The sequence below is a fragment of the Oxyura jamaicensis genome, chromosome 10 (assembly GCF_011077185.1).
Source record: "Oxyura jamaicensis isolate SHBP4307 breed ruddy duck chromosome 10, BPBGC_Ojam_1.0, whole genome shotgun sequence".
Taxonomy (NCBI): domain Eukaryota; kingdom Metazoa; phylum Chordata; class Aves; order Anseriformes; family Anatidae; genus Oxyura; species Oxyura jamaicensis.
The window spans coordinates 10,501,496-10,513,268 of NC_048902.1; the positions used below are offsets into that span (position 1 = coordinate 10,501,496).

The 11,773-nt window shown below is 56.2% G+C and overlaps 2 protein-coding genes across 4 annotated transcripts; one reads left to right on the forward strand and one right to left on the reverse strand.

The window, feature by feature from the left end:
* Positions 1 to 3,364, reverse strand: B2M (beta-2-microglobulin). The gene is made up of 4 exons (XM_035336102.1): positions 3,258 to 3,364; positions 2,870 to 3,148; positions 2,083 to 2,117; positions 1 to 705 (listed from the first exon to the last, which is right to left on the reverse strand). Exons 1-3 carry the CDS (start codon positions 3,331 to 3,333, stop codon positions 2,104 to 2,106), a joined length of 369 nt encoding a protein of 122 aa, XP_035191993.1. The 5' UTR covers positions 3,334 to 3,364; the 3' UTR covers positions 1 to 705; positions 2,083 to 2,103.
* A 320-nt stretch (positions 3,365 to 3,684) lies between these two features.
* Positions 3,685 to 10,070, forward strand: PATL2 (PAT1 homolog 2). 3 transcript variants are annotated; one of them, XM_035335320.1, is made up of 19 exons: positions 3,685 to 3,757; positions 4,267 to 4,369; positions 4,563 to 4,846; positions 5,056 to 5,124; positions 5,211 to 5,276; positions 5,363 to 5,530; positions 5,699 to 5,785; positions 6,182 to 6,336; positions 6,632 to 6,715; positions 6,797 to 6,935; positions 7,111 to 7,231; positions 7,310 to 7,407; positions 7,718 to 7,762; positions 7,891 to 8,024; positions 8,268 to 8,427; positions 8,783 to 8,923; positions 9,005 to 9,102; positions 9,181 to 9,330; positions 9,555 to 10,070. In XM_035335320.1, the coding sequence occupies exons 1-19, from the start codon at positions 3,734 to 3,736 to the stop codon at positions 9,592 to 9,594; spliced, it is 2,166 nt and encodes a 721-aa protein (XP_035191211.1). In that variant the 5' UTR covers positions 3,685 to 3,733; the 3' UTR covers positions 9,595 to 10,070. The 3 variants fall into 3 exon arrangements, with proteins under 3 accessions (XP_035191211.1, XP_035191213.1, XP_035191212.1); XM_035335321.1 differs by lacking the exon at positions 3,685 to 3,757 and adding an exon at positions 4,012 to 4,041; XM_035335322.1 differs by lacking the exon at positions 5,699 to 5,785.
* Positions 10,071 to 11,773: the final 1,703 nt, after the last annotated feature.

The following is an 11,773-nucleotide window of genomic DNA, read 5'->3' on the forward strand; positions in this document are numbered from 1 at the left end:
TCCTTTTGAATTTTCTGATTGTATTTAGATAAAAATTAGGTACACTTCAGACCACTAAAGAGCTACAATTTTCTAATGGGTAACGCAGCCACTTACACCTATGTGCTCAGAAAAGCTTAGTTAGCATACTAGTTTGGGGTGAAGGATATTTTAATGATAAGCTGTAACAATAGTTCTTTAGCAATGATTCTACAAAACCAACCAATTGTCGCTACAGTCAGACATGTTTATGGAGAGCAGATGTTAGAGGTTGTTTTTTTTAATTATATTATTGGGGGGGGGGATAGTTATGCACACGTTTTGAAGGTGTGAATTTGCATTACAAATCTCCTGGTACACAGCCAAGTTTTCAGAATTCCCCCCTCCTTCCCACCAGGTCAGCTCACTTTGCACCTCCATCCTAACCACCAGGTCAGGGTGGTTCAACAGCACAGCATGACTGCGCTTGCAGAACATCTGCCACAAGCCCTCTCTCCCTCCCTCCCTCCCTCAGCCCACTTTTCCTCTCAATTCCTCAGCATTTTAATTTCATGGTGAAGAAGGCCAGGAACATAATACAGCGAGTTCAGACAACCACTGTTAACCATAGGCGACCCCTAGCATTGTAAAGAGAAGGAATTTCATGATGAAGACAATTGCTCTTTTACATCATCTGCAGAAAGGACAAAAGCTTAAATTCAGCTTGCACGGCAAAATTCTTCAGACCTGCATGGGAGAAAGAAGACTAACATCAGTCACTCTGTATAGCTTCAATTGTAATTTTTTAGGAAGAGCTTTCTACAAGGGAATTCTGACTGCAGAGTCCCAGCTGCAGGCACACAGACCCACCGCTGAGCACTGCAGAAACCACTTTCAATCCCTTCTGCCCTGGGGGTTCAGACTTCAACAAGCAATCCCCTGTTAAGACGATCAGTGCTCTGCACCCTAAACACTGTCTGCACAGACATCCTTGCTTTATCCTGCTCTCGCCTCCTCTAACCCAGCTCTGCAAATCCTTACCCCCAGACTCCAAAGTCAGGACTGTCCCTGCCTTACAGTCCCAGCCCAACCAAGCTTAGCATCCCTCACCATCAGCGACCTTCATGCAGACATCCCACCACAACCACTGCGGCACAGCACACCCCAGGCTCAGCTCTGGGGCTGGGTTTCCATCCCCAGGAGGGTGGCAGAGGCACCATATCACTTTTCTGAGCTCTGTAACCCAGAACTGTCTGTACTGCGTCGAATCACAGGCCCATTTACCTCAGCAACATGTCCCAAGCAGCAGCTACAAGAAAATATCTAACCGCTTGTGGCGCCTCTTCTAAATATTCTTCCAATCCAACTGTTTTCCACTCTGGGTGAATTTCCTGAGCCTTTCCCCATGCCTCAGTACCACACACATTTCTGCTGCTAATTAAGAGTATATCCTGTTCCCCATCCCAGAAAGCTGGTGACCTCACCTCAGTTTTCTCCTGTCCCTCAAGTCCAATGCCCCTCCCAAGCCTTTGTTGGAGACCTTTAGGGAAAACTAGAAAACCAGGGAAAGCACTAGACAGTGGCAAGGAAAGGACTCTGATCCTTCTACATCTTAAGAAGCAATGCCCAAGGGTTTTTCCAAAGTCCATGTGACTCATGAGTCAGTCTCAGTCTATAAGCATTTGTTAACATTTTCTGAACCAACAGGAGGGAGGGGGGGTAATTCCTGTAAGGCCTGGCAAAGGCTTATCCTGCACAATGTCAATAATTATCCAGCCTCAGCTGGAGTACTCAACAGAGGAGTTTCAGTTTCAGCTGGCACCGCAGCTCTTTCAGCTACACATCTTCAGTTTTCTCTATCAAGAGTTAAGCTAGCTGTTTACACCGATCTGTGCCTCGCACATCACCAGTTACCAAAATAACACCCTATGGCCAGTGCAGGATTAACCACATTTAGTAAGTAGCAAGAGCTTCCAAACAGCTCTGCCCCCATTCAGTGGCAACACGAGGGGTTTTTGTGGTCACTCCTTTTGTTCCTCAACTCTGCAACCTACATACTTCCCTTCACAGAGAGCAGTCCACGTTCCCTTTACCACCGGCACACAGAATATGAGTCTAACTCACCGTGATTATCCCTGGCGCATCTTAGTACTCTGGATCTACAAGAAAGAAAGACAGAGCATTAGGCTTCGGAGCAAACAGCAGTCCCTCTATCCAGTCACTATAGGGCCCACCCTTGTGGGGAACAGCCTCAGAGAGGGGCCCTTGCTTGGTTTAGTGCTCGTTGCCACCAACCACAGACAGGGTCACCAAAAATCACTCCCCACTGTTGTATCCTTATGTTCACCCCAAGCACCACGCTTTACTCTTAGAAGGCTTCACCCAACAACCAAGAGCTGGAAAGATCCTGGTTTGCCTCAGGAGATGCCCAGCAGCCCTCAGACCAGAACTTCATGCTCACATGCTGCCATCAGCATTAAGAGGAGCACCAACAGTCTGGGCTTGGAAGACAGGAATTTCAGTAAGCATGATCTAAACAGTAAGTGTCAGTCTTTACCACTAGATTAAAGCCAAAAATCATTGCATCACCCAGAGAGCTCTATTAACAGATGTCAGGCATGGCATAGGCAGGCCAGGAAGCCAGGGACCAACTACCTACAGAACCTTTGGCAATGCCAAAGCAAACCTTTCTGATCTGCTGCGAACTAACTCTCACACGGGTTTGGCGTGTAGTCTTTTCAGGCTTTGTCTGAAACCAAGTTACTTTTGCTAGTGCTCACGTATGTCTAGAACAAAGCCTTCAAAACACACCCCACCACAGCACCCTGTTTCTAGGGAGGCTGAGATAGAAATCAGCGAGGCTTGGCTCCTGGATGCGAACCAACAGTGACACGCGGAGAGGAAACCATACCCCATCTGAAGGACTGGGGCTCCGTGAAGGCCTCGTGGTCCACCCTGCAGGTGTAGATGTCGCTCTTGGTGGGCGTGAAGGTGGCGTACACCAGGCGGTGGAAGGTCCAGTCGTCGCTGAAGGACATGTCGGTATACTTGACGTTCTTCATGGGCTCCCCGTTCTTCAGCAGGGTGATGTCGATCTTGGGGGGGTGGAAGCCCTCCACGTAGCAGTTGAGGACGTTCTCGGAGCCCACAGTGACGGGGTACCGGGAGTACACCTGCACCCTGGGCGCCGCTGCGGGGGGCGAGGCAGAGCTGAGCGCCGGGGCCACCGGGGACAGCAAAGCCCCAGGGGCGGCCCCGTCACCGCCGCTACCGCGCCCCTCTCAGCACCAGGCACTCACCCTTGGCCTGCCCCAGGCCGAGCAGCGCCATCAGCGCCACCAGAGCCACGATCGCTGCTTTGGCGGCCAACCCCATCTCTCCACCACCCGATCCACGCCGCTCCGTTCTTCTCGACGAATGGCTCCGCCCGCGCTCCCGCTCGTATTTATCACCGCCGCGACGCGCGGCCAATGGCGAGGCGGCCGCTCCGCCGCGTCACCAGTATCCGGGTAAATGGGCAGCGCACAGGTTGGAGAAACCGCCCGGCGGCACGGCGCGCGTGCGCAGTGCGTGGCTTTCGCTTTCGCTTTCGTTTCCACCGCCCTCACGGGAGCCCCGCAGCCCCGCCCCGCCCCGAGGGGCACCGAGGGGGGCGTGGCCTGGCCGAGGGGGCGGGGCGCCGCGCCGCGCATGAGCGGTGCCGGCGGCCGGTAAAAGGCGGCGGCGGGGCCAGCGCGGCCCCGTAGAGGGAGGCGGGGGCGGGCGGTGCCGCGGCATGGCGGAGGGCGGCGAGCCGGTTGTGAGTGCCCGCCCTGCCCCGTCCCGCTCCGCCCCGGCACGGCTCTGCTCGGGGCCGCCTTCCCTCCGCTGTCCCTCTCGCTGCAGCGGGGTGTTCACTCTGAAGCCTAATGGTGGCGCGTGGAGACCGCTAGGGTTCTTCACGGCGCTCTTTGCTGGCAGCCGCTGTGCTGGTGCTCTCGTGTCAGGGTGGCTGGGCTGTGCTCCCGGCGTGGTTCCGTGGGTGTTTGCTCTGTGCTGGGCTGTGTTGGGTTAGGCTTGGTCCCTGGGAGCCACGAGGGGCAGGGCTGGGGAGCAGGGCCCTGGCACCGGGCTGACCCTCGCTGGTGGTGCTGGTGCCTGGGGGGTTGTTCCTGCTCTTCTCTTCCAGCTGCGGGGCAGCCACGAGACCTGGGACTAGTAGCAAGGAAGGGTTGGGTGTGCCCCTGTTATGGGGGCTGGTTAGGGTTTCTTCTTCCCCAGCTGTCTCCTTTGGTGGTGTCCATGCTGCTTTTGCCTTCTCACCCCCAGATCCTTGAGGACTACCTGCTAGTGGAAGATGTGCCTCTGCTGGAGGAGATGGCCGAGGAGGATGAGGAGCTTGACCTGTACAATGAGATGACATTTGGGTTGGGTAAGGTTAAGGGGAGCCCCAGACTTGGGCTGACCAGCCAGCACCTGGTGGGATGAGAATGGAGGCTGGGGGTGAGGAAGGTGTTCCCCAGGTGGGATGTGTCCTTATGCCTAGCAAAGAGCTCAGTAGGGAGCCTGGTGGCATTTTCCTGGGCACTTATTTACCCCCAACGCACTCTGCTTTCCCCTGCAAGACCGCGACTCCAATGAGGAGGATGCTGCAAAAACCCCAGTGCCTTTGGAGAGGAGCCCTGAGCTCGTGGAGACCAAGGAGGAGCCCCAAGCAGATGAGGGGCAGCCACCATCAGAGGAGCAGGGTGAAGGTGGGATGGAGCCAGAGTCTGAGCAGGTGGGCTCTGAGGAGGAAGAAGAAGAGGATGAAGAAGAGCTGGGGGCTGAGGAACAGCATGAGGATGAGCCCAACGACTTGGGAGACCCAGCGGTGATGAGAGCTGTGCAGAGCAAGCCCACATTGGAGGTGATGCCTGAGTGGGGTGGGAGGGGGACCCAGGTGCTGAGCCCCCAGTGTCCAAGCAGAGATACTGACGTGGACCTGCTGCTTGTCCCTCCACCCACATGCTGTGAGTTGTGCCCTACAGAGGGCAAGGAGTGGTTCTGGGAGGGACAAGGGCAGGCCCATGCTGCTGTGGCCAACTGTGTGCCATTAACTGTCCTCTTTGCTCCCAGAGCCAGGACTCAGCAGTGCTGGACAGCAGGATTGGCTCTGTCTGGGCAGAATTTGGCAAAGAGGACATGGTAAAAATGTTCCCCTCTCCTTGGTGACAGGGTTTGAGTGTCCCCTGCCCCTCTCCTCCTCATGCTGATCTCTCTCTGTCTTCCAGCTGGCCATGGAGCCCATGGTGTGGGGCTCCTGCCCCAGCAGCGTCCCACCCCACCACATGCTGGAGGTGGGTCCCAGGGGTATCCCCACGTGTCCCCTGTTGTGGCATGTGGACAGGGCTGCATTCCCATCTCCTGCCACCTTTTCCCACAGGACAAAGCCATCCTGCAGGTCCTGGAGACGCCCCCTCCAGCTGCCAACATGGCCCTTGACTTCCTCAGCTCCCCTGTGCAGAGGGGGTATGTGGGCTCTCCCCGGCTCAAGCGCCCTGACTTCAGAGGGACGTCCCCCAAGTCTTTCCCCCAGCGCTTCCTCCGGCAGGTACGGGCTCTCAGGGTGTCTTGCTCACCCCTTCCTCTGCCCTCTCTGCTCCAGGCAGCTCTGCAATGCCTCTGTCCCCTATGAAACCCACCATCAAGCTGGGATTTGTGGCTGTGACCACGTTACCAGTGCCCAGCTGGTCCCAGTAACGTCTTCTTGTCCCTGCAGCAGCCACCTTTGATGCCGCGCTCCACGTGCTCCCCTCGGCCCTTCCCACCAGCCCGTAGAGCTTCTTCTCTCTTTGCTTCCAACCAGGTAATGCAGCAGGCCACCACTGTCCCCACAGATGGTGCCATGACCTGGAAGAGCCACCTCCAAGCACAGCTCAGCACCTCCCCAGAGCAGCAGCCTTTCCATCTTGGTCTCATCCTGGGTGCCCTTCTCCATCCTTGATGGGGAAGGTGTAGCTACGGCTTCATAAATCTGTTTGTCCTGATGTCCCTGCACTGGGTGTGACCTTGTGCTTGGTGGCACATTGGAGCACTGCTGATGGATCTGGGGCGTGCTGGGCAGCAGCATGTCACCAGGGTACCCTTACCTGGGATGGGAGCATGAAATGTGGCGTTGGCAGAACCAGGCCATCCCTCCAGGAGCCCTTGGAGGTGACAGCAGGGTGTCCTGCCACCTGACTGCTGCTTCCTTCCTTTCCAGTCCACGGGGTATGCACCTCCAACCCCTTTCAGGCCCCTCTCGCCCAACATTGGCACCCCGCCGCGGCCCCTTGCCATGCACTTTGGCCCGATGTCTCCTTCTCTGGACCCCTCTCCCTTCTTCAGCCCCTCGGCCAGCAGCCAGTTCAACTTCAGGTAGGAGGGATGGCGAGTGGGGCTTTGAAGAATGTGGGCCCTGGGGAGGGGTGTTGGTGGCTCCATGGGGATGGCTCAAGTGTGGGTGCTGAGCCATGCTTGGGATGGCAAGGAGGGTTTTGGTCTGAGTGAGCTCAGATGGACAGGAGTATGATGGGCACATCATTGTCCACCACTGCAAACCAAAGGAGGTGGTGGCCCTTGTGGCACCGTGCTGAGAACAGACCAGGGGATGTTCCAGGGGATGCGCTGGAGCCACTGCAGTGTCTTCAGCCCTCGCTGTCCCCCTCTGCAGCATGCCCAGCCACCTCACCCAGCTGCACCCCCAGCACCAGCGCATCCTGACCCAGCGGCAGCAGCAAGGCGGGACAGTGCAGAGGTATGGAGGTCCCGGGGGTCTTGGGAGTGCCCCCGGGGGGTTCTGGGTGCTTATGGCAGGCTGTGGTCTCCCCCGTGACAGTGTCTCCCCTAAGAAGCTGTGGTCCCCTAAAGCTGACCCTTATGCTGGGCTGATGACCTGCAAGGAAAAGGACTGGGTCGTCAAGGTGGAGATGATCCAGCTGCAGAGTGAGAACATAGATGATGACTACTACTACCAGGTGAGCCTCTACCATAGGTCCTCTGGGTCACCCAGCTCCTTGGGGCTGTGACTTCCCACCTTGGGGAGCTGGAGGGAGCTGGGGCTTGGGGTGCTGAGCCCCATCCAGAAACGGGCTTGGCAAGGGGGCAGAAAGGCTCAGATGGCCCCAGGCTGCCCTCCTGGCTCCCACGCAGACCTACTACCATCGGCTGGAGCGCAAGCAGGCGGAAGAGGAGCTCCTGGGTGGGCGCAACAAGCAGGAGCCCCCCAAGCTGGTGACGCCCTTCATCCAGAAAGTAGAGACCTACAACTCCGGTGAGGGGCCGTGGTGGTGGCCAGGGTGGGCTGTGGGATGCGGGGCACACTCTCACTGTGCCCCCCACTCTCTTCCAGTGGTGCGCATTGCTGGCTCGCTGGGCCAGGTTGCTGTGTCCACCTGCTACAGCCCCCGCCGAGCCATTGATGCTGTGCACCATGCCCTGGTGGAGGAGGTAGGTGAGGGGACACTGGGCTCCAAGCCTGCTTCCAGGTCTTGGAGCAATTTAGCAGGAGCAATAGGAGCTGCTGCGTGGGTGTTGCTTTGGCTCTGGGTATGGGATGGGGCGCACGGTTGGATTGGGTGACACACTGGTGGCATCAGCAGGGTGGGATGGGGCAGCAGGAGGTGGCCGTGGCTTCCATGTGGGGTTGGTCTTTGTCCTGAAGTCACTTTGATCCCCAGGGAGCAGCTGGCCCAGTGCTCTGCCGGCGGCGGTGTCTGGTGCTGGCTGTAACTGTGCCTTCCTTTCTCCCCCCATGAAGGCTGCGGGGAGCCACCGGCTTCGAGCGCTGCACAGGATCGAGAGGGTGAGTGGCCAGGGTCCTGAGTCTGGGGCACAGTGCTGATGGAGCAGGGGCTTGGGTCTGGTCCAAGGAGCTCCATGGGGAATGTCTGATGTTCCAAGCTGCCACCTTATCCCACGTTATTCCTCCAGCTCTTCCTGCAGCTGCTGGAGGTGGAGGAGATGCAGCGGAAGGTGTCCCTGGCCCCAGAGGAGCAGGAGCAGAAGACCCAGGAGGCAGGACGTATCTACCAGGCCCTGAAAATCAGAGCCTGCAGCAGTGAGGAGTGAGTTTGGGCTGTGGTGAGGTGGGGGTGGGCAGCATGTCCTGGTCCTAGCTGAGTTCCCAGTCATAGGTGATGGGCTCTCATCCTCCAAGTGTCACCATAATCTGTAGTGACCCGACATCCAAGTCTTGTCCTCCACTGGAGCTATGCAGGAGTGAGGGAGGTGATGCTGGTTCCTCACCCAGATGGGCAGAGGGGCTTCAGGTCCCTCAGAGTCTGTGCCAACAGAGCCTTTGTCCCCAGGGAGGCAGAGGATGAGTTCCTGCAGGTCCTGTGTGTGCGGAAAGGCAAGAAGCTCACAGCACGGCTGCTGCCGCACCTGGCCTCAGAGCAAGCAGAGAAGATCCTCCTGACCATCACCCACCACCTGCCCTTCCTCATGAAGAAAGACGCATTGGATGAGGCGAGCACCTCCAGCTGGGGCAGGGGGATACTGGGCTGCATCCTTTCCCTGTGGGCATCCATCTTGATGGGTCCCAGCAAGGCTGGGTAGATGGTGGGGTCGACATGGGAGGAGGCTGCTGTGAAGGGCAGGTTCAGGGCTTTGCTTCTGCCCTTATGGGGAGGAGGAGAAAGGTCTCCAGGAGGAATTAAAGCTCCAGGAGAAATTAAAGCAAACCTTGTGGCTGTATACTCCTGGGATATGCAGCATTGTCCCCTGCATCATCCCGGAACCCTGAAGGTGGGGTGGAGATGGGGCTGTGTCCATGGTGGGTTGAGCGGTCTCAGATCCGTGCTCTCCCCTCTGCCCTGCCCAGTCTCTTCCCCTGCTCTACAGCCCTTTGAATGAGGTGGTGGGCAGGATAACCTTCAGCAGGCTCATCGAGGTCCTGCAGGAGATTACCAGGCCCCTACCTGAGTCCGACGAGTTTCCGCTCGCTATGGCCTTGAAGAACCAGGTATGTTGGGCATCCCCAGCATGCAGGGGGCATCATGGTTGGACAGACAGCCATGATGCTCCTCCTGGTGCTTCTCTGCAGTTTGGCATCACCTTGCTCTACTCCCTGCTGAGCCGCGGTGAGGGGCTGCTATCTTCTGAGACACCACTGGAGCCACATGGCAGAGACTTCGAGACATGGTGAGGGGATGAGGCCATGTGAGTAGGGTTGGGATTGGCTGCCCAACAGGGCACTCACTGTCCCCTTGGTGTCTCCAGGACAGACACAGTGTTCCTGGTTGCTCGGGAGCTGTCACAAGTGCCCAAGGCCTCGTTGGTAGAGCCACTCTTCTTGCCCAGCAACCTCCTCTCACTCTTCTGCCGCTACCTGGACAAGCAGACCGTCCATCACCTGGAGGCCAAGATGGAGTGAGTACCACCTAGCACTGCCCCGTGCCCACCCTCCCTCTTGGAGGGAGAGAGGAGACCTTGTTGGGGGAGACCACATCCCTGGGAGATGGTGCTGGTGGCTCTTGCTGCCCTGTTGGACATGAGTCTACAAACCTGTTGTGCTGAAGGACACAAGTCCAGGTTGACCAGTTTGCCCCCATGATGGTGTGACAGCCTGATTTTTCAACCTTGCTTCCCCACAGGTGCTCCCCACTGCCATCGGAGGCTGCCATGCCATGCTAAGCCCCGAGAGTTGGGGCAGGGCGTGATAAAAGGACTTCTGAGTTTTGAAGGAACCACAACTTGGGTGCAGGGCACTTTGGGTGAGCCATGGTGCACTGGCAGGGAACACGGGTAACTTATTTCGGCCTCACCCTGCAGCAGCGTGTGGCAGGTGCTGAGGCCGGTCTGCACAGGGGCACTGGGAGCACCTATGGGGATGAATTTCTGTACAGCACTTGGAATAAAATAAAAAGGTGATTAACAAGCGCCTGTGGCTCCTGTGGGCAGCCACTGCTGTGCCTGAGTCCCTTGGCTCTGATGGAGGCATCACTGAACGTGGGCCCTGAGACCCCCTGGTTGGGGACGGAGGGGGATCCAAGAGGGCAGAAAAGACAGTAAAAGGGGGGGGAAGACATAGAGGACCCAGGAAGAGGATATAGGGGGATGGAGGAGAAGGCAGTGATGAAAATGGACCTGATGGGGAACAGAGGAGGGGGGGGAAAAAGCCCATCAGCAGGGGAGAGGTTGTGGTCAGAGCTTGCATAGAGGTCAATGTCAGATGAGTGCGTATAAGGGGAAAGGAAAGGCCCATGCCCACAGGAGGGGATATAGAGGGCATCTGGGTGTGCACAGAGGATGGGGGTCTGAACACATGGCTAGGGACAAAGAACCTCTTTTTGCTGAGGTCTTAGTCTAAGACACGTAGAGACATGGTCATGACAGAACACCTTGAAGTTACATCTTCCTTGGGATACCTTAACAGACCATGACTGCTTGTGTTAGGACTAAAAACCCTGCTAGGTTGGCCCAGTGTGAAACTGAAGCAGCCTAAGACAAACGTTCTGTGGAAAGCCCTGTCATGCTGTTGTGACACAAACAAGGTGGAACTCTGTCCTTGTGATAACGCATGTTGTTTGCTCAGCAGATATGGTGCCAGGCCGTAAGTCATCTGGCATGGGAAAAAATAACTGCCATCAGCACCGCACGCACTGGCCTCTCGTGCTGTGCGTAATTGCAGTACCCTATCAGGGGCTGCTGGGTCCTTCCTGGGACCAGGGCTGCCAATGGGTGCCTGCTCTGCATCTGGGAACATGCCGGGGTATAAACAGAGCAAATTGCTCTGTGTCCCATGAAGCAGGAACATAACTGAGGTCAACGTTGCCTCTGTGGGGGTGCCCACAAACATTGATGCCTACTGCACTGGCAGGATGCCGACCACAACCTGCCGAAGTATCTGTGGACTATTGGGTCTCACGGTGATGGACAGCAATGATTGGGAAAAGCACCGTGCTCGTCAGTACCCTTCTCATCACCCTGGGGCTGGTATGTATGTAAATAGCTCGTAGTAAAGCTTGCTTACTTAGAATGCTGCTACGAGCTTATCCTCAGGTCCTCATCTAGGCATGAGAGGGTGCCTAGCCATAATGTTTGGTGTTAATGTAGAAATTTTTGTTTCATGCCTGGCTTCCAGCTGTACAGGGGGATTTCTCCTAATCCTATGGGAGGTTTGCTCTTCTTGTACAAACTGGGACACCCAAAGTGGTTTAGGATGCCTATGCTTAAGCATCTGGATGGATGTCTATGGCACACAGAGGTCTAAACTTGACCTGCGGTATATTCAGAAGAGGTTTTCACCAGAAAGTTGTCTTATCCTCAGGCTGGTAGCAATTGTATGTATCTAAGCTCCAATTCTGTGTAAATTAGATTAATCTATTCCTTCAAGCTGATCTCCTCCAGTGTCCACCATGGATGGTGACCCTGATATTGAGCCCTGTAACGTACAGCCTCAGAAATAAGGCAGTGTAAGATGAGAAGCATTTAGCCTCCAAATCTGTGGTCTGCTGAACAGCCACCAAAATGATCTGTCACTTCAAGAGGGTGACGCTTGGCAGGTTGTCATCAGGGCATGGGAAAAGGGGTCAAGGGAAGTCAGATATTCAGAAAATAAAACTAGTAAGGTGAACCAGTGTGGAAAAGCACCAGTTTAATGTTCTGGTAATGTCCCTGCATCATTTTTATGGCTTTGCAGGAAGAAAGGAGGACACCTGCGAGGCCTTCAAGATAAGGATAAGCGGTGTTATGTTTGTGTTTCACGGAGGAGCAGAGCGCAGCCCTGGCACCAACATTCCTCTCCTCACAGCTGGCAGGGATGGAGGAGGAAAGGGACACGGGACACTTGCAGTCACACATGACACCAAAT